General features: G+C 39.7%; 1 protein-coding gene across 6 annotated transcripts in view; it reads right to left on the reverse strand.

Annotated features, from left to right (window-relative positions):
• Positions 1-4,702: 4,702 nt before the first annotated feature.
• The window catches only part of ESF1 (ESF1 nucleolar pre-rRNA processing protein homolog), a 70,094-nt gene continuing 55,625 nt past the window's right edge, over positions 4,703-19,171 (reverse strand). For 2 of the 6 annotated variants that reach the window (XM_007113174.4, XM_007113173.4), the window contains exons 12-14: positions 13,473-13,555; positions 11,907-12,053; positions 9,229-10,056 (exon numbers count right to left, since the gene is read on the reverse strand). In XM_007113174.4, coding sequence (XP_007113236.2) covers positions 9,763-10,056; positions 11,907-12,053; positions 13,473-13,555 — 524 coding nt within the window. In that variant the 3' untranslated portion in view covers positions 9,229-9,762. The other 4 variants (XR_008619384.1, XM_055090788.1, XM_055090789.1 and 1 more) reach the window with 4 other exon arrangements.

Genomic DNA, 19,171 nt, shown 5'->3' on the forward strand with positions numbered 1-19,171 from the left:
CACATGTCCAGTCCTCACCCCTCCCCACTTCCCCAAAGAGAAAAGAGACAGAGAACTAACAGTGTTAATTAACAGTGTTAATTAAGAAATACTGATGGGTTACCAAAAAATCCAACAGTACAAAACTAGTGACCCAGGTATCGCTGGTGCAGTAGACGTCCACTGGAGCAATTCCCCAATTTCTGTTTTAGAAAATGGATCTTGTTGACCATAGCTGATGGGTGAGCAGGGAACACAAGCTGGGAACACAATCACATTGTCTCTCTAGAAATTTAGAACTTAGTTTTTTTTTTTTTTTTTTTTTTTTTAGAACTTAGACTTTTTAAAAAATAATTTTAAAAATTCTTTATTTGAAACAATCTCAAACTTACAGAAAATTTGCAAGACAGTACAAAGATATTTGTTGGTCACTCAATCATGTGAGAGCAAGCTCCCAACATGATGCGTCATCACCAAGACATTCTCTTAAATAACCAAAATTCAGCCATCAAAAGTAGGAAATTAACATTGATACATCACTACCAATTAATCCTTAGGCCATTCAAGTTCTGCCATCGTCCCAATAATGTCCTTTATAGTAAAAGGGTCCAGTTCAGAATTATTATGACATTTCTCTTTATTAGAGATGGGACTATTTAAAGAAATTTTAAAGTGATGTATAGTAAAACAAAGCCATATACAAAGGTATCCAGGTGAAAGTAAGTCTCCCCTTTCCCCCAGAGGCAATCCCTGTTACCAGCATTTTGTGCAACTTCTTAAAGTCTAAGTTCCTTTTTTAACTCCTGGAAAAATAAGATCAGACGTAGAAGTTCCTCCTTTAAAAATGCTGAATATCTGTTTAGAACTTTATTGCTTTCCATCAAGAAAAGGTTAAAGAAAAAAAGATTCCACGTGAATACATTTTCCCAGATTTTTAACACAAAATCACTGTTCACTTACAGAGGATAAAACTTCTTCTATTGCCAATAGATTTAATCTTTTCCTCTCTATTTATAGACATTAAGGATCCTTTGTAGTTTAGCTATTTCAAATGCTTGGAACATCTTTTAGATTATCATGTAACTCATAATAGTATAAAACATTTTTTTAAATTGTTTTGGTTGGTATATAATATTCACAAGTAAATTTACTAAGCTATTCTTAATACTGCACTCTATATAATCATGTAGACACTTAATTTATCTTTATTTTAATAGTATCACAATGAAAAATTCCAAATTCATTCCTGAATCTTGAACACAAGGCAAAACTTTCTTCTTTTAATAACATAAAAAACGGACCTGTAACTTAAAATGCGGAAACTTTGATGGGGTTGACCTCAGAGAGACAGCAGTGGGCAATGGCGTGAAGCGAGATCTTAGTTCCCTGCCCAGGAATTGACCCTGGGTAGCCTGGATGAAAACCAGGAATCCTAGCAGCCAGTCCACCAGGAGCTAGAGGCTAGAAGCAAAATTCCCCTGGGCCTTGCCCCCATTGAAAAATGTATTTCTCAAGGAGGTCAAAACTGTAAAAACAGGCACAAAGTTTATTATTACAGGCACAGCACAAGTGGGTGAGCACACAGAGAAACTGTTTAGTTAAGACAGAAACAAGGCAGAGATGCACACCAGAGAGAAAGATGTGGGCGTCCTCCCTAATGAGGAGCACAGCAAAGAGATGGTTAAGTCATTTATACAGGGCGGTTCTTCCGGGTTTACTTTTGACCAATTATCTGGTTTCTTTTTCCACACCTGACCTGCCCTAGGACCCTCCCCACCATGCGTGCACAACTTTTTTCCAAGATGGATTCCAGCCCAGAGGCCTATGGGGGGCCCTGGCATCACCTATTTTGGGGTGGTGCCCCTCCTTTTTGACCACAAGGGGCCTTTCTGCGCATGTGCAGTGTCTCCCTTGCCCCAGGGATGGGAAATCTATGACCTCCTGATCTTTACTCCAACGGGGTTTAGCCCCTCTCTGTCCCTGCCAGGACTGTTATCTTAAAGTGTCCTCAGGAGACAACAGGAGGCTGATTGTAAATGCCTAACCTGCAGCCCACCTAGCTCCTGTCTCAGGAAATGCAAACAGGGAGGCTAGTTTTAAGTGTCTGGCCTGAAGCCCACCCTTTTCCTGCCCCCAAGAAATGTAAACAGGAGGCCAGTTGTAAATGCTTAACCTGGAGCCCATCTATCTCCTGCCTCAGGGTCATCTTATCCCTCTTGCCCAGTGGGCTAAGGAGAGAGGCCTGTTGGTATCATTGTGAGTAAAACAAGGTGAACAGAAGAAAACAGAGGTGCGAAGGAGAGTTTCTAATGACATTCTCTAGTTCCTGCTCTCAGTCTCTTCCTGAGAACTGATTGCTTTCCACCTTTGGATTCAGTGCTATGAGATCCCACAGGGCCCTTGGAATAAAAAATCCGCCTTCACATTTAAAAAAATTTTTGCTTACATTAGTTTGAATTGTTTTATGTTTCTTGCAACAATCCTAAGGCAATGGATGGGAGAATTGAGGTTCAGTTGAATCCAAAGAAATCTGAAGAAACACAACAATTCCTAGGTGGTTTCTGATACCGCTGGAGCTCTCCAGAAGAACCCTAAGATTGTCCTAGAACAAATATTTATAATAGATCCAAATGGAAGAACATACGTAAATCAAATCATTGTTTTCAGAGCTTCTCTTTTGTCAAATAATGAGCTGCTGTCAGATTAAACTTTTTCTATGTTTTAGAGTTGTTCCATTTCTAACTTAAAAGGTCTTTCTTTCCTAACTAATTCTTGGTTTAGTTTAATGATTTTTCCAAAAAGATTTTTAAAATTTAGTGCAATTTTTTGGCTATTTCTTACCTTACTCATCAGATGAACTTTTTGAAATATGATGGATTATATTATTTCTTACTAGTCTAAAAGAAAAGACACTTCTCATTAATTTCAGATATTAGTAAAAAGGGTTAAAAACTCGACTGGCTACTCAATACAAGAGCATGTGTAGTATGAAAGATAATGACTCAATTTTAAAAAATTCATGGAAACAGCTCATAACCCCAAAGCTGGCATTTCTCACAACTTTCCTCAACATAATATAATCTGTTAGTCTATTTGCTTTGGCACTGTCTACAGCGTGGAGTTCTCATCTCCACATTTTGGCAATTTTGGGGTAATGCAGAATCCATACTTCAGGCTGAGCACAGACTTTCATTCACACTTTTTCATTTTCCCATGTGCCTGATTCTGGTTACTCTTGGCAACTCCTTTTTCATAAACTTTTCAAGGAAGTGATAATGTGAACCCAGAGATGCTGAATATAGAGTTTGTAACTCTAATGTCAATAGGGCTTGTGGAACAAAGGGTCCCAGTTGCCTTCTAAGGGGTTTGTCTCACTTCTCTTGACTCATGTCCATATCCAGAAATCTGGGAAACTTATATGATGAAGCACCCTATTCTGGCACTCTCAAGCTGCAAGCACCCTGACTATAATGTAAATATCAAGAGTTTTCTTAGGAATATGGAGAAATGATCTGCAAAATAGGGCAAAATAGTCCATAAAGACTATAACCCAACACCATTGTATTCGTCTTTGTGTTAGGATATAGGTAGAGCAGCAAGTAACATAGACCTGAGAAAATAGTGGCTTAAACAAGGTAGTATTTTATTTTTCTTTCACATAGATGTCTCAAAAAAAAGTCTATGGATTATATGGTGGCTGTACTCTACAAAGTCCTCAGGGATTCTGGCTCCTTCCAGCTTACCATCCTTTATGTACCCGTATACATAATGGATTTATTATTACTACTACATAATTTTTATTATTATGACTACATTATTTCTACATAATGAACTTAACATTATTTCTACATAATGGACTTTTGTCCTCCGGGTCCAAGATGGCTGCTGGAACTTAAGCCATTACATCTGCATTCCAGGCAGTCAGGTGAAAGAAGGGAAGAAGGTAAGAGGCAAAATTTGCTAGTCTGATGACTTCAAAGGAAGGTCCCTAGAAGCTGTAATTTGCTTCCACACCAGGCTGCAAGGGAGGATGGGTAAAATTGTCTTATTCTGGAAAGCCCTATGTTCAAGTAAAGGATTCTATTACTATGGAAGATGGAAAGAACAGATATTGGGAAACAACCACTGGTTTCATCCATAGTCACTTAAAGTCCCTTGAGGAGCATGTATAACCTTTCTCCTGGTCTGACCTTCTTAATGATCCTGTCTACTACGGTCTAACTGCTGGTGGAGAGTTTTCTCTGCTGATTTGGGCTGTTACTTATACTCTTATGATTGCAAAGACTACAGACTCATTTAGGAGATATCAAAGAATGGAGCACTTACTGTAATTGTAACATACATATTTTTTAATGTGTGGGGGAGATTTTCATTAAGTGGCCTGTGCAGCAGGTCTCATCTTCCAAAGATGGCTGCAACAATATTTCTGGACATGCAGACTTTTCCAGGACTTTGCCATTCTCCTCCATTAAGAGGTGGAGTTTATATCCCCTCACCTGGGAAAACCTTTTCGACTGCCTTAACTAATTAAGTATGGATGGGAGGAGTAACACTATGTGACATCTGAGTCTAGATCACAGAACGTGATAGAATCTCCATCTCACTCACCTTGGAACTCACCTACCCGGTCAACAGCTGGCACTGACTTGCAGGTCACATGAAGGAGGCATTTTGGAAGCAAATCCTCTAGTTCTCAGCTAATGCCACGTGGAGAATATATGAGCCTTCCCCACTGAGCCCTATGCAAAGTGAATAGTTTTGAAAAACTAAATGATTGTGGTTGTTTCAAGCTGCAAAGTTTGGGGGTGGTTTGTTATAAAGTAATAGGTAACCAGAATGGTCAGGACTCAAGGGAACCTGCATGATCTGGAAGAGTGAGACAGCTGGGCCTCATGAGCATGGGAATATAGATTTAGGAATAGGAGGATTGGGAATTCCCTGGGGGTCCAGTGGTTAGGAGGACTCTGTGCTTTCGCTTTCACTACTAGGCGCGGGTTCAGTCCCTGGTCGGGGAACTAAGGTCCCACAAGCCGCGTGGTGCAGCCAAAAAAAAAGAGTAGAAAGATCATTCAGGACCCAATATGGTTCAGGTGAGTAGATTCCCTTTGCACAATATCTTTGGGTGTCAGCATCCAATCAGGAGACAGAAACAATTTGAACAGGGCCTTCTCTGGTGGCCCTGTGGTTAATCCACCTTCCAATGCAGGGAACTAGGGCTCAGTTCCTAGTCAGGGAACTAAGATCCCACATGCCGCGGGGCAACTAAGCCCTCACGCCACAACTAGAGAGCCCACGTGCTGCAACTACTGAGCACGTGTGCTCTGCAGCCCGAGTGACACAAGTAGAGAGAAGCCTTCAAACTGCAACGAAGAGCCTGCACGCCGCAACGAAAGACCCCGTAGGCCGCAACTAAGACCCGATGTAACCAAATAAATAAATAAATATTTTTTAAAGAGAAACAATTTGAACAAAGAAAGTTTAAATAATTAATCATTGAAACAGGGCATTAGAGTAACAGGATTGACAAATAAGGGGGTAACTCAGGGAAAAAGAGAACTCTAAAGAACACAGGAATCACAAATGTAGGTTAAAGCCGCTATTCTTATGGCTGAGGCACAGCACTCAAATAAGGAGCAAATGTGGAAGAGCCCCTTCCTCCCTTGGGATTGAGGTCTACACCTCGCGTGAGAGAGAGCAGCTGTGGCCAACTGGATGCCACACTAATGGGACATGCTAGGAATCTGGCTGCTGGAGAGCTGGGGGAAGACTTCTGCAGGAATTGGAAATGGAAAAGTGATAGAGAACAATGAAGGAAATCAAAAGCTTGTTCAATAGATCAAAAGCTCAATGATACTGATAAACCTCTGTCCAGATTAGCCAAAAATAAATAGCAAAGGCACACATCACCAATATTAGGAATGAAAAAGGGGATATCACCACACTTTTCAGACATTAAAAAAAAAGAGCATCTTTCATCAGCATCTTGTAATTTTCAGCATACAAGCTCTGTACATGTTTTGGTAAGTTTTTACCTGAGTATATTATTTTCTTTGGAACAATTGTGTTTTTAATTTCAGTTTCCACGTGTTCATAGTTAGTATATAGAGATGTGATTGATTTTTATGTGCTGACATTGTATCCTATGATCTTGCTGAACTCCCTTATTTAGTTTGAGGATTTTTTTGGTTTTGTTTTTGTAGATTCCTCGGGATTCTCTATGTAGACAATCATGTCATCAGCAAATAGGGTCAGTTTTCTTTTCTTTTTTAATAAATTTATTTACTTATTTTTAATTTTTGGCTGCGTTGGTTCTTCGTTGCTGTGCACGGTCTTTCTCTAGTTGCAGTGAGCAAGGGCTACTTTTCATTGCGGTGCATGGGCTTCTTATTGCAGTGGCTTCTTTTGTTGCGGAGCAGGGGCTCTAGGTGCACGGGCTTCAGTAGTTGTGGTATGCAGTCTCAGTAGTTGTGGCGCACGGGCTTAGTGGCTCTGCGGCATGCGGGATCTTCCCGGGCCAGGGATGGAACCCATGTCCCATGCATTGGCAGGCGGATTCTTAAACACTGCCTCACCAGGAAAGCCCCGTCAGTTTTATTTCTTCCTTTTCAATCTGTACGCTTTTTATTTTTATTGCTTTATTGCAGTGGTTAGAACTTCCAGAGTAGTGAGCGTGGACATTGTTTTAAGGGTAACTGGGATTTGTATTAATCAGATATGGTAAGATACGAAGACATAGAAATAACTGTTGTGATGGAAGAAGAAGTTTTTTATACTCACATTCCCTAGCATGCCATGGAAGGGGGTCACACAGGGAAACACTGGGCTTGGTGAGGAGGCAGAGAACAGGGGAAAATGTGGGCAAGGGGCTTTATTGTGGCTTCTTTGGGAAGGGATGGGCGAGGCAGGGTAAGAAGGTTTAGGATTGGCTAGCTTGAATTTCAGTGGGCTCTAGGGTAGGGCACGAGGATAGTGGCCCACTGTGTGAAAGCCCAATAAAGGAGGTGGCTGAAGGTACCGGCTCTGGATTTGTTGTTTTGCATTCAAAAGGCATGCTTGTGTGCAAGTTATTTACTAACTCTGGGAATTGGCCAGCCCTGGGAGGGGCAGTCTCTAGGAACAGCAAGGACCCACCCAGTGGTCAGAGGATCAGAATACAGAAAATAAGACACGATTAAAAGACAGCCTTGCCTTGTTCTCAATCTTAGGCAAACATTCGGTCTAAGTATGCTAATTGTAGGGTTTTTGTCATGCTCTTTATCAAGTTAAGTAGTTTCCCTCTATTCCAAAGTTGTTTTTATCATGAATGGATGTTAGATTTTGTCAAATACTTTTTCTCATCAATTGATATGATCATGTACTTTTTCTTCTTTAGCCTGTTAATACAGTGGATTACGTTGGTTGATTGTGGATGAACCAGTTTTGCATACCTGGAATTAAACCCCCTTGGCCATGGTGTATAATTCTTTCTATACGTTGTCAGATTCAATTTGTTAATATTTTGTTGAGGTTTTTTATACCTAAGTTTGTGAGACATTAATTCTCCAGAAGCAATCTCATTTTTATGTATTAACAATAAATAACAGTCTGTAGGTTTTCTTTAGTTGTACTGTCTTCATCCGGTTTTGGTATCAAAAATACCACCAACAACAAACAATCCAAATAAATGTGACCTTAAGAGTCACCCAAACTACCCTCACATTGTTGAATTTTGACAGTGGCTTTTTTTTTTTTTTTTTTTTGCAGTACACGGGCCTCTCACTGCTGTGGCCTCTCCCGTTGCAGAGCACAGGCTCCAGAGGCGCAGGCTCAGCGGCCATGGCTCACGGGCTCAGCCACTCCGCGGCATGTGGGATCTTCCCGGACCAGGGCACGAACCCGTGTCCCCTGCCTCAGCAGGCGGACTTCCAACCACTGCGCCACCAGGGAAGCCCCCAGTGGCCATTTTTTTATCCTGAGTTTTACTACCAGCAATTATTATATTTATTGAGAACCTAACATTCTTGGTGTACTGTTTATTTAATGAAGTACCTGATAATGCAATTCTCATTTTTTTTCCTACTTAAAAAATATCAATTCTTTGAGAAAAGGAGCCAGGGCTGTGCAAAGTTTATATGCTCAATTTATTTGTTATAATCAATCATGTGCCTGACTAATAAAATGAGATTTACAATTAAATACAGTGACTTAACAACAAAGGGCTCAAAAACAAAAATCCAAACCAAACCAAACCAATTAAAAAACCAGAAGAGTAAGTTTCACAGGAATCTTAAAATCAAACTGAGTAATCCCCACACTGTGATTAAAGTTTAAAGTCTTTTTCCTTGCATAAAAATGAAATATGAATAATTATACAATTATAGACTACATTCAAAAATATATTAAGGTTTATGATCTTCTAGTGATGAGTACATAAATACAGCTTTATTTGGCTGAATTACCTAACAATGTTATTAGCACTTTATGATAAGAACACGCAAGAGGGAAGAGATATGGGAACTTATGTATATGTATAACTGATTCACTTTGTTATAAAGCAGAAACGAACACACCATTGTAAAGCAATTATACTCCAATAAAGATGTTAAAAAAAAAAAAAAAAAAGAACACCATTCCCCGCACAATACTCTGCATTTTTCTGTTATCATGAGCAATTTTAGATATCCTCTTTTTTCCTTCCCCTTTCAGAGACTGTTTATATGCCCTTATTATCTTGATATCATTGAGTCTTATATCCTTTTATTCTTGAAAACATACTACGTTGGCAGGTTTGAATTTTTGTACCAATAATGTCAAGTTTACTATTAACCACAAACCTGGCCAAACTCCTACTGTCTTTCAGAAGCTACCATATTTATCATTCATTCCAAGTGACTATTTTGGTTTTTATTTTCATTTATTTATACAGCACACCTAATTCTTCTAAGTGGTCAATTAATACTTTACAAAACCTAGACCAGATGAAATCCAGGAGTATTAAGGCTTTGAAAGTGTGTTTTAATTTAATTTTAAAAAGAATTAAGATTCCTTAAACTCTATAGCAGCATACCCATCCTTCCAAGCATTCCAAAACTCTGAAGGGCAGACAGAAGAATTTTGTTACTACAAACATAAAAATCATTGCAGAGCTCATGAACATTTCAAATATAATTATGAACAATGCAAACCTGGAACTGCCTTTCCATGGAGTTGTCCTCTTAAAGAGTCAGTTTTTCAGATATTTTTCCAGAGAGTAGTTTACTGGAGGTGAATAAAATGAAATAATTCAGCGCTATACAAAATAATAAAAATTTTTATTTACAAATTAATAAACTATAATAAACATGACCAAACAACAAAGAAAGTTATTGGCTTCTACTCATTATGGCTAGAAATATAAATTATTTAAACAAGGATCTAAATCTGCCTCCTGCTTCCAGATAAATTAATGTATTGCATATACATATTTTCAAGTTGTTCCTAACTCTTATTCAGACTTAAGACTTGGGCACTCCTCTATTTTTTACATAGAATTGTACACAGTCTTTAAAAAAAGCTAGCAGAGTAATAAATATAAAAATTTTATACATCCTATAATCTGGATTAATTATGATTAATCTGTGGAAATACACAGTACAAATCTATCAATCATACACAATTAGGTCTAACTGTTATATACGGAAAATAAATTTTACAACGGCCAGTTTTTATTCATATTCTTGAAAGGTATAGCACTGTTCCCAATAAGTATTCCTTCCATCCCTTCTGTATACTTTATACATTCTCAATCCGAAAAGAAACATACACCTATTTGACTTTTTGCTTTTTTCTTGCTTGAAACTGCTCTGTTTTGTTTTTTACAGATTTAATCAACATTGACAAGGCAGGATCAATGGATCGCTTGTGTGATTCCTTCTGAATTTCACTCTCTTTTTTCTTTATTGCCTGAGTAAGTTCTTGTTCTTTTTGTTCTCTCTGACGGGCTTTCTCCTCAAGGATTTTTTCCATAGCTTTTGTTTTCTTGAAATTAGGATCTGAAGGATCCAAATTGAACAAGTGGGAAGTATACATTGCCTGAAACCGTGCATCCTTAACATTGACCTGCAAATCCAAAAGGAAAACATAAATAAATAAAATTAGTAAACCAAAAGGGCCAGAAATGGGACCAAATTTCAAAAGTAAGTGAGTTGATTATATAAAATACAAACGTGGGCATTTTGCATTGATTCATTAGAAAACTGTTCTCCCACAGATTTCAATGGAGTTTTAAAGTTTATTCCTGAACCACAATGTGCAGAGCACACTGTTTTTAATCACACAACGACAATATCCTTGAAAGGGAACTAACGTAGTCTATGTATACAATGGCCTGGAACGACACCAGCCACTTAGACTGAGCGTCTGGAGGAGGGGAGGAGTGACCACTGGAGTAGGCAGGCTCCTCCACACTTACAGTGTGAAACCTCTTTCTGGCTGGGATAATTAAGCCAGCGATGGTATCTCCTGCTGGAGTTTTATGCAGTCATTACATTCTGAGTACATTAAACTTTTTTTCAACCTTCGTGCTAAAATAAGCAGCTACTGAGGGTGATTCACAGAGCAAAGGATTTAAAGATTAAAATGGGAAAGATGGCACCCCTGAGACCAAGATCCGGTCAGATACAAGCCCCTAATTTATCCTTTTATCTTTCTACAAAAACACTGTGGTCCTACATGTTAAGAGTGTACCCTTGGGCTTCCTTGGTGGCGCAGTGGTTGAGAGTCTGCCTGCCGATGCAGGTGACATGCCCCGGTCCGGGAAGATCCCACATGCCGCGGAGCGGCTGGGCCCGTGAGCCATAGCGGCTGGGCCCGTGAGCCATGGCCGCTGAGCCTGCACGTCCGGAGCCTGTGCTCCGCAACGGGAGAGGCCACAACGGTGAGGCCCGCGTACCACAAAAAAAAAAAGAAGAGTGTACCCTTAACTCCAGCCAGGTCTTCAAGTATTGCCAGGCACAGGGGTGACCAGCCAGAAAGGGAGCATGACTCACTGCCACCCATCATTCCCATGGGAAAAATGAGTCCACCCAGAGATGGACTGTAGAGTTACTTAGTTATAGTAAGGATAACAGACATGATACCACTACCACCACCACCACGACACTCATGAAAAATGTTTTTATGCATGATGATTAGTGTGTGGAGACAGTTCTCATAATAGAAGATCTGACTACAAATCATTATTTGTTTTTAACTTTTCATAAGAAAATCAATTCGCCAAAAAGTTCAGTGGAACAGCACCACACATGGAGCTGACTTAACAGAAACCAGAGCTACACAGTGGTTTCAAAGTCCCTCTCCACGCTACTTAGAAGATATCTGTACACCCCTCTCAATTCTCTAAACAACTTCAAAATCTCTCCCATCTTCTTCTGGGTCTATTCTTCCATGCTAATGGATGGAAGTCATCAAATAGTTCCTGACAGCTGTTGTAGGTTTTCTGTACAGGGTTCAAACTCATGCATGGGGACTGTGTGGCCACTAGAAATATGTACTTAGGAAAAAGAGGTAAAAGAGGGAGTGATGGAAACAAGAAACATAGCAATTAAAAAAGCATGGCCTACTGCACTGGCCCTTGCACACAGAGTGTGACACGATGTGATGTGAACCTGCTATTTCTCAGTCAGGCTTAATGATGCAGAACTTTCTCAGTGTGAGCATCACAGTGCATGTGATTCTAACACTAAAAGCTACATATTTCGGTGCAACATGGCTACCAAAATAGAAGCCAACTACATCACCTGGTGCTCAACCAAAGAAACACCCCAGGGATGAACTGGCTGTGTTGGACTGAAAGATGGTAGCTTTGGCTCCACTATGGGCCCTTCCTAAGACGCTCAATTTTTATCTCCAGAGCTGACTTTAGATTTAACACCAGCTTTAAAAGGATAATGACTTTTGTCCCTGGTTACCTCAAAGTCATCCTCCAATAATTCCTTCTTCTTCATAAGCTGTTTTTTCTTCTTTTTGCTCAGATTCTGGTGCTCCACAATCTTGTTATAATTGAAGTGTTTCTTCCTCTCTTCCTCCTCATCCATCACGAGCAAAGCCATTTCAGCCTGTGGAGAGAAAAAAGACTTCAAATATACAACAGTGCTTTTCTTTCCCTAAACAGGAGTATAGGGCACAGATATCCCCCCAGGAAAGGAGAACTGAGCCACCAATGCTCTGGGATAACACCTGTCATCCGTACACTGATTGTGGATTACCAGAACTCAAAACGAAACCCAGAGATCTCCGTATAGTAGTAGGTGTAATTTTTAGAAGCAACATCACTGACAGCAGGAAGCTTTATCTAAAAACCAGACCATTTCACCTAGTGTAAATGGTTAGTAGGCTGTAGAAATAAGAGTCCTCAAGTCCCCCAAATAAAAATTTCTCATTTTCAGTTTGTTCTTTTTAAGCAGACACTAAATCTAGCAAACATGTAGTATTTTGTGATACAAACTAGACTTTCCGAACGTGCTTTAGGAACAAGGAATTATTTTTCTTTTGCTTTTTTTTTGGCCTTTACTTTTTCAATGTTGACACATTTCTATGAAGGCAGGATCTTAATATTTGCTTCTGTAATCTAATATAATGCTTGTTTCCACTAAATAGGTATTTTCTACTGACCATGGGATTAAATGTAAACCTTCAAGAATCAAGTAAACAACCATGTACACTAGAGAAAATACAGAGTGTGCTATGAGATTCCTGTGAATCTTCCTCCATTACCACTTTAGACTGCTTTAATTATGGCTCCCTTCCACCACTGGTACCTGTAGTTGGCTTTCTTTTTAGAGCCATTTTCTACAAAAGAAAGGTTTTCTTTTGCTCCTTAACTCTGTGAACATGACTGCATATGCAGTAAAACATGCATTAAAATGCAGAGTTTAGGTGACCAGTCAGGCTCCCTCCTAGACAGTGCTATGAACATCAGTCTTGTGAACATTGTTGACTCCAATTCCTGTCTCAGCAAAAATACATATTACTCTGTGTCATGGATCTTTGGAGGCACTGAAGCATAAAGTTCACTACACTTCCAAGAAAGACAAATTTTGTACACTAAATTTATGTTATTTTCAATAATAAAAAGAGAGAAATGAGCATTGAACAAGCCATGAAGCAAACCTTGTATTACAGATCAGATTGGATTAAAACTTATGGCATTATTATTTTAAGGTTTTAATAGTACTATTTTTTTTTTTGTCTCAGTCACAGTAAGGGTTTTTAATAATAAGATATTTTCCTCTTAATCACAAAGGGACATGCCTTGGGTTTGAGGTAAATTTTAACTTTGTACTAGCTGGATACTAGTTGGAGAAATTTGGTAAAAAGATGACATTTAAAAATATGCTGCTGAAATTCTTATTTATAAATTCATAACTAAAATCAGTTATTTTTTTTTATTAGGGATACTGGAAACATATGGATAACTTCACTTGAACTGTACATATCAATTATCCACTAAGCATGTAACCATGACCATGTTTTACCTTTTGTCTTTCTAGTTCAGCTTGTTCCTCTGGAGATGTGCCATCTTTTGCAGATTTTGTTGATTTCTTCTTTTCTTTTATACCTGGCACAACAAACCAACATAGGAGCGTTAAAAATTACAAGACTATCAAAGCAACAATCTGTTTATACTATTTTATTTTAAAAATTTTGTTTATAACAAAAATGCAAGGTATCTATCAATAAATATATAGAAACTAAAGAAAGTAAAAAAATATTACTGAGATGACTATGGGTATGAATGGAATAATAATAGTCTGGATGGGATAAGTGAATATTACAAAGAAGGAATTTTTTCTGAAAGTAATGTATAATTATATATACATCAGCTAAAAAAGAAAAATCGTAAGATCATTTCAACAGATATAGAATAAGTACTTGATAAAATTCAACATCCACTCATGACAAAATATACATTTAATAAAATTCTATTCAAGGAAATCTTTACAAAGATTAACAAGATAGATTTGATATACATGTAATACAGTGTGCTGAACTGTACTACAAAGTGAAAACAAAAACACTGTACTAAATAATGAGAAAAAGAGAACAGTTGGCTTAGTATGTAATAAAATGTAGCATCATACATCACTGGAAAAAGAAAGATTATTCAATAACTGGTGCTAGGCAATTTGTTTTATTCTGCAAAAAAAAATTTGAGCTATAGACGCATCGCATAATGTACAGGAAAATAAAATGCAGATGTATTAAAGAGTTAAACATTAGAAAAAAAAAATCCTATGAGAAAATACAGGGGAACAGCTACCTGATCTTAAATAGAAGGAATGTTTTCTTAGCATAAGAATAATAGGAGAGAGGAGAGGGGGAAGATTGCAGAAGAGTAAGACGCGGAGAGCACCTTCCTCCCCAGAGATACATCAGAAATACATCTACACGTGGAACAACTCCTGCAGAACACCCACTGAACACTGGCAGAAGACCTCAGACCTCCCAAAAGGCAAGAAACTCCCCATGTACCTGGGTAGGGCAAAAGAAAAAAGAATAAACAGAGACAAAAGAATAGGGATAGGACCTGCAGCAGTGGGAGGGAGCTGTGAAGGAGGAAAGGTTTCCACACACTAGGAAGCCCTTTGCGGGTGGAGAATGCGGGTGGCGGAGGGGGGAAGCTTCGGAGCCAAGGAGGAGAGCACAGCAACAGGGGTGCGGAGGGCAAAGCGGAGAGATTCCCGCAGAGGATTGGTGCCGACCAGCACTCACCAGCCCAAGAGGCTTGTCTGCTCACCCACCGGGATGGGCAGGGGCTGGGAGCTGAGGCTCGGCTTTGGTCGGATAGTAGGGAGAGGACTAGCGGCACGAACACAGCCTGAAGGGGCTAGCGCACCACGGCTAGCCCTAGCCGGGAGGGAGTCTGGGAAAAAGTCTGGACCTGCCGAAGAGGTAAGACACTTTTTCGTCCCTCTTTGCTTCCTGGTGTGCGAGGAGAGGGGATTAAGAGCACTGCTTAAAGGAGCTCCAGAGACGGGTGCGAGCCGTGGCTAACAGCATGGACCCCAGAGACGGGCATGAGACGCTAAGGCTGCTGCTGCCGCCACCAAGAACCCTGTGTGTGAGCACAGGTCACTATCCACACCTCCCCTCCCGGGAGCCTGTGCAGCCCGCCATGGCCAGGGTCCCATGATCCAGGGACAACTCAGGCTGGTGCAACGTCACGCCGGCCTCTGCCGCCGAAGGCTCACCCTGCATTCCGTGCCCTTCCCTCCCCCCAGCCTGAGTGAGCCAGAGCCCCCGAATCAGCTGCTCCATTTAAACCCCGTCCTGTCTGAGCGAAGAACAGACGCCCTAAGGCAACCTACACGCAGAGACGGGGCCAAATCCAAAGCTGAACCCCAGGGAGCTGTGCGAACAAAGAAGAGGAAGGGAAATTACTCCCAGCAGCCTCAGGAGCAGCGGATTAAATCTCCACAATCAACTTGATGTACCCTGTATCGGTGGAATACCTGAACAGACAACGAATCATCCCAAATTGAGGAGGTGGACTTTGAGAGCAAGATATATTATTTTTTCCCCCTTTCTACTTTTTGTGAGTGTGTATGTGTATGCTTCTGTGTGAGATTTTGTCTGTATAGCTTTGCTTTCACCATTTGTCCTAGGGTTCTGTCAGTCTGTTTTCTTTTTTTAATTAAAAAAATTTTTTTTCTTAATTATTTTTTATTTTAATAACTTTATTTTATTTTATCTTACTTTGCTTTATTTTACTTTATCCTCTTTCTTTCTTTCTTTCTTTCTACTTTTTCTCCCTTTTATTCTGAGCTGTGTGGATGAAAGGCTCTTGGTGCTCCAGCCAGGAGTCAGTGCTGTGCCTCTGAGGTGGGAGAGCCAACTTCAGGAGACTGGTCCACAAGAGACCCCCAGCTCCACGTAATATCAAACAGCGAAAATCTCCCAAAGATCTCCATCTCAACACCAAGACCCAGCTTCACCCAATGACCAGCAAGCTACAGTGCTGGACACCCTAGGCCAAACAACTAGCAAGACAGGAACACAACCCCACTCATTAGCAGAGAGGCTTCCTAAAATCATAATAAGGCCACAGACACCCCAAAACACACCACCAGATGTGGACCTGCCTACCGGAAAGACAAGATCCAGCCTCATCCACCAGAACACAGGCACTAGTCCCCTCCACCAGGAAGCCTACACAACCCACTGAACCAACTTTAGCCACTGGAGAGAGACACCAAAAATAACGGGAACTACAAACCTGCAGCCTGCAAAAAGACCCCAAACACAGTAAGATAAGCAAAATGAGAAGACAGAAAAACACACAGCAGATGAAGGAGCAAGATAAAAACCCACCAGACCTAACAAATGAAGAGGAAATAAGCAGTCTACCTGAAAAAGAATTCAGAATAATGATAATAAAGATGATCCAAAATCTTGGAAATAGAATAGAGAAAATGCAAGAAGCATTTAACAAGGACCTAGAAAAACTAAAGAGGAAACAAGCCACGATGAACAACACAATAAATGAAAGTAAAAATACACTAGAAGGGATCAATAGCAGAATAACTGAGGCAGAAGGACGGATAAGTGACCTGGAAGATAAAAAACCGGAAATAACTACTGCAGAGCAGAATAAAGAAGAAAGAATGCAAAGAACTGAGGACAGTCTCAGAGACCTCTGGGACAACATTAAACGTACCAACATTCGAATTATACGGGTCCCAGAAGAAGAATAGAAAAAGAAAGGGACTGAGAAAATATTTGAAGAGATTATAGTTGAAAACTTCCCTAATATGGGAAAGGAAATAGTTAATCAAGTCCAGGAAGCACAGAGAGTCCCATACAAGATAAAATGGATACAGAAACAAGACCCATATATATGCTGTCTACAGGAGACCCACTTCAGACCTAGGGACACATACAGACTGAAAGTGAGAGGATGGAAAAAGATATTCCATACAAATGGAAATCAAAAGAAAGCTGGAGTAGCAATTCTCATATCAGACAAAATACACTTTAAAATAAAGACTATTACAAGAGACAAAGAAGGACACTACATAATGATCAAGGGATCGATCCAAGAAGAAGATATAACAATTGTAAATATTTATGCACCCAACATAGGAGCACCTCAATACATAAGGAAAATACTAAGCCATAAAAAGGGAAATCGACAGTAACACATTCATAGTAGGGGACTATAACACCCCACTTTCACCAATGGACAGATCATCCAAAATGAAAATAAATAAGGAAACACAAGCTTTAAATGATACATTAAACAAGATGGACTTAATTGATATTTATAGGACATTCCATCCAAAAACAACAGAATACACATTTTTCTCAAGGGCTCATGGAACATCCTCCAGGATAGATCATACCTTGGGTCACAAATCAAGCCTAGGTAAATTTAAGAAAGTTGAAATTGTATCAAGTATCTTTTCCGACCACAACGCTATGAGACTAGATATCAGTTACAGGAAAAGATCTGTAAAAAATACAAACACACGAAGGCTAAACAATACACTACTTAATAACGAAGTGATCACTGAAGAAATCAAAGAGGAAATCAAAAAATACCTAGAAACAAATGACAATGGAGACACGACGACCCAAAACCTATGGGATGCAGCAAAAGCAGTTCTAAGAGGGAAGTTTATAGCAATACAATCCTACCTTAAGAAACAGGAAACATCTCGAATAAACAACCTAACCTTGCACCTAAAGCAATTAGAGAAAGAAGAACAAAAAAACCCCAAATTTAGCAGAAGGAAAGAAATCATAAAGATCAGATCAGAAATAAATGAAAAAGAAATGAAGGAAACAATAGCAAAGATCAATAAAACTAAAAGCTGGTTCTTTGAGAAGATAAATAAAATTGATAAACCATTAGCCAGACTCATCAAGAATAAAAGGGAGAAGACTCAAATCAATAGAATTAGAAATGAAAAAGGAGACGTAACAACAGACACTGCAGAAATATGGAAGATTATTAGAGATTACTACAAGCAACTGTATGCCAATAAAATGGACAACCTGGAAGAAATGGACAAATTCTTAGAAATGCACAAGCTGCCGAGACTGAACCAGGAAGAAATAGAAAATATGAACAGACCAATCACAAGCACTGAAATTGAAACTGTGATTAAAAATCTTCCAACAAACAAAAGCCCAGGACCAGACGGCTTCACAGGCGAATTCTATCAAACATTTAGAGAAGAGCTAACACCTATCCTTCTCAAACTCTTCCAAAAGATAGCAGAGGGAGGAACACTCCCAAACTCATTCTATGAGGCCACCATCACCCTGATACCAAAACCAGACAAAGACGTCACAAAGAAAGAAAACTACAGGCCAATATCACTGATGAACATAGATGCAAAAATCCTCAACAAAATACTAGCAAACAGAATCCAACAGCACATTAAAAGGATCATACACCATGATCAAGTGAGGTGTATTCTGGGAATGCAAGGATTCTTCAATATACGCAAATCAATCAACGAATGAAATTAAGAAAACACTCTCATTTACCATTGCAACAAAAATAATAAAATATCTAGGAATAAACCTACCTAAGGAGACAAAAGACCTGTATGCAGAAAATTATAAGACACTGATGAAAGAAATTAAAGATGATACAAATAGGGGCTTCCCTGGTGGCGCAGTGGTTGGGAGTCCGCCTGCCGGTGCGGGGGATGCGGGTTTGTGCCCCGGTCCGGGAGGATCCCGCGTGCCGTGGGGCGGCTGGGTCCGTGGACCGTGGTCGCTGAGCCTGTGCGTCCGTAGCCTGTGCTCTGTGGCGAGAGGAGCCACAGCGGTGAGGCCCGCGTACCGCAAAAAAAAAAAAAAAAAAAAAAAAAGATTATACAAATAGATGGAGAGATATACCATGTTCTTGGATTGGAAGAATCAACATTGTGAAAATGACTCTACTACCCAAAGCAACCTACAGATTCAATGCAATCCCTATCAAACTACCACTGGCATTCTTCACAGAACTAGAACAAAAAATTTCATAATTTGTATGGAAACACAAAAGACCCCGAATAGCCAAAGCAATCTTGAGAACGAAAAATGGAGCTGGAGGAATCAGGCTCCCTGACTTCAGACTATACTACAAAGCTACAGTAATCAAGACAGTATGGTACTGGCACAAAAACAAATATAGATCAATGATGGAACAGGATAGAAAGCCAAGAGATAAACCCAC

This window comes from Physeter macrocephalus, chromosome 14, assembly GCF_002837175.3.
Source record: "Physeter macrocephalus isolate SW-GA chromosome 14, ASM283717v5, whole genome shotgun sequence".
NCBI classification, from domain to species: Eukaryota; Metazoa; Chordata; class Mammalia; order Artiodactyla; family Physeteridae; genus Physeter; species Physeter macrocephalus.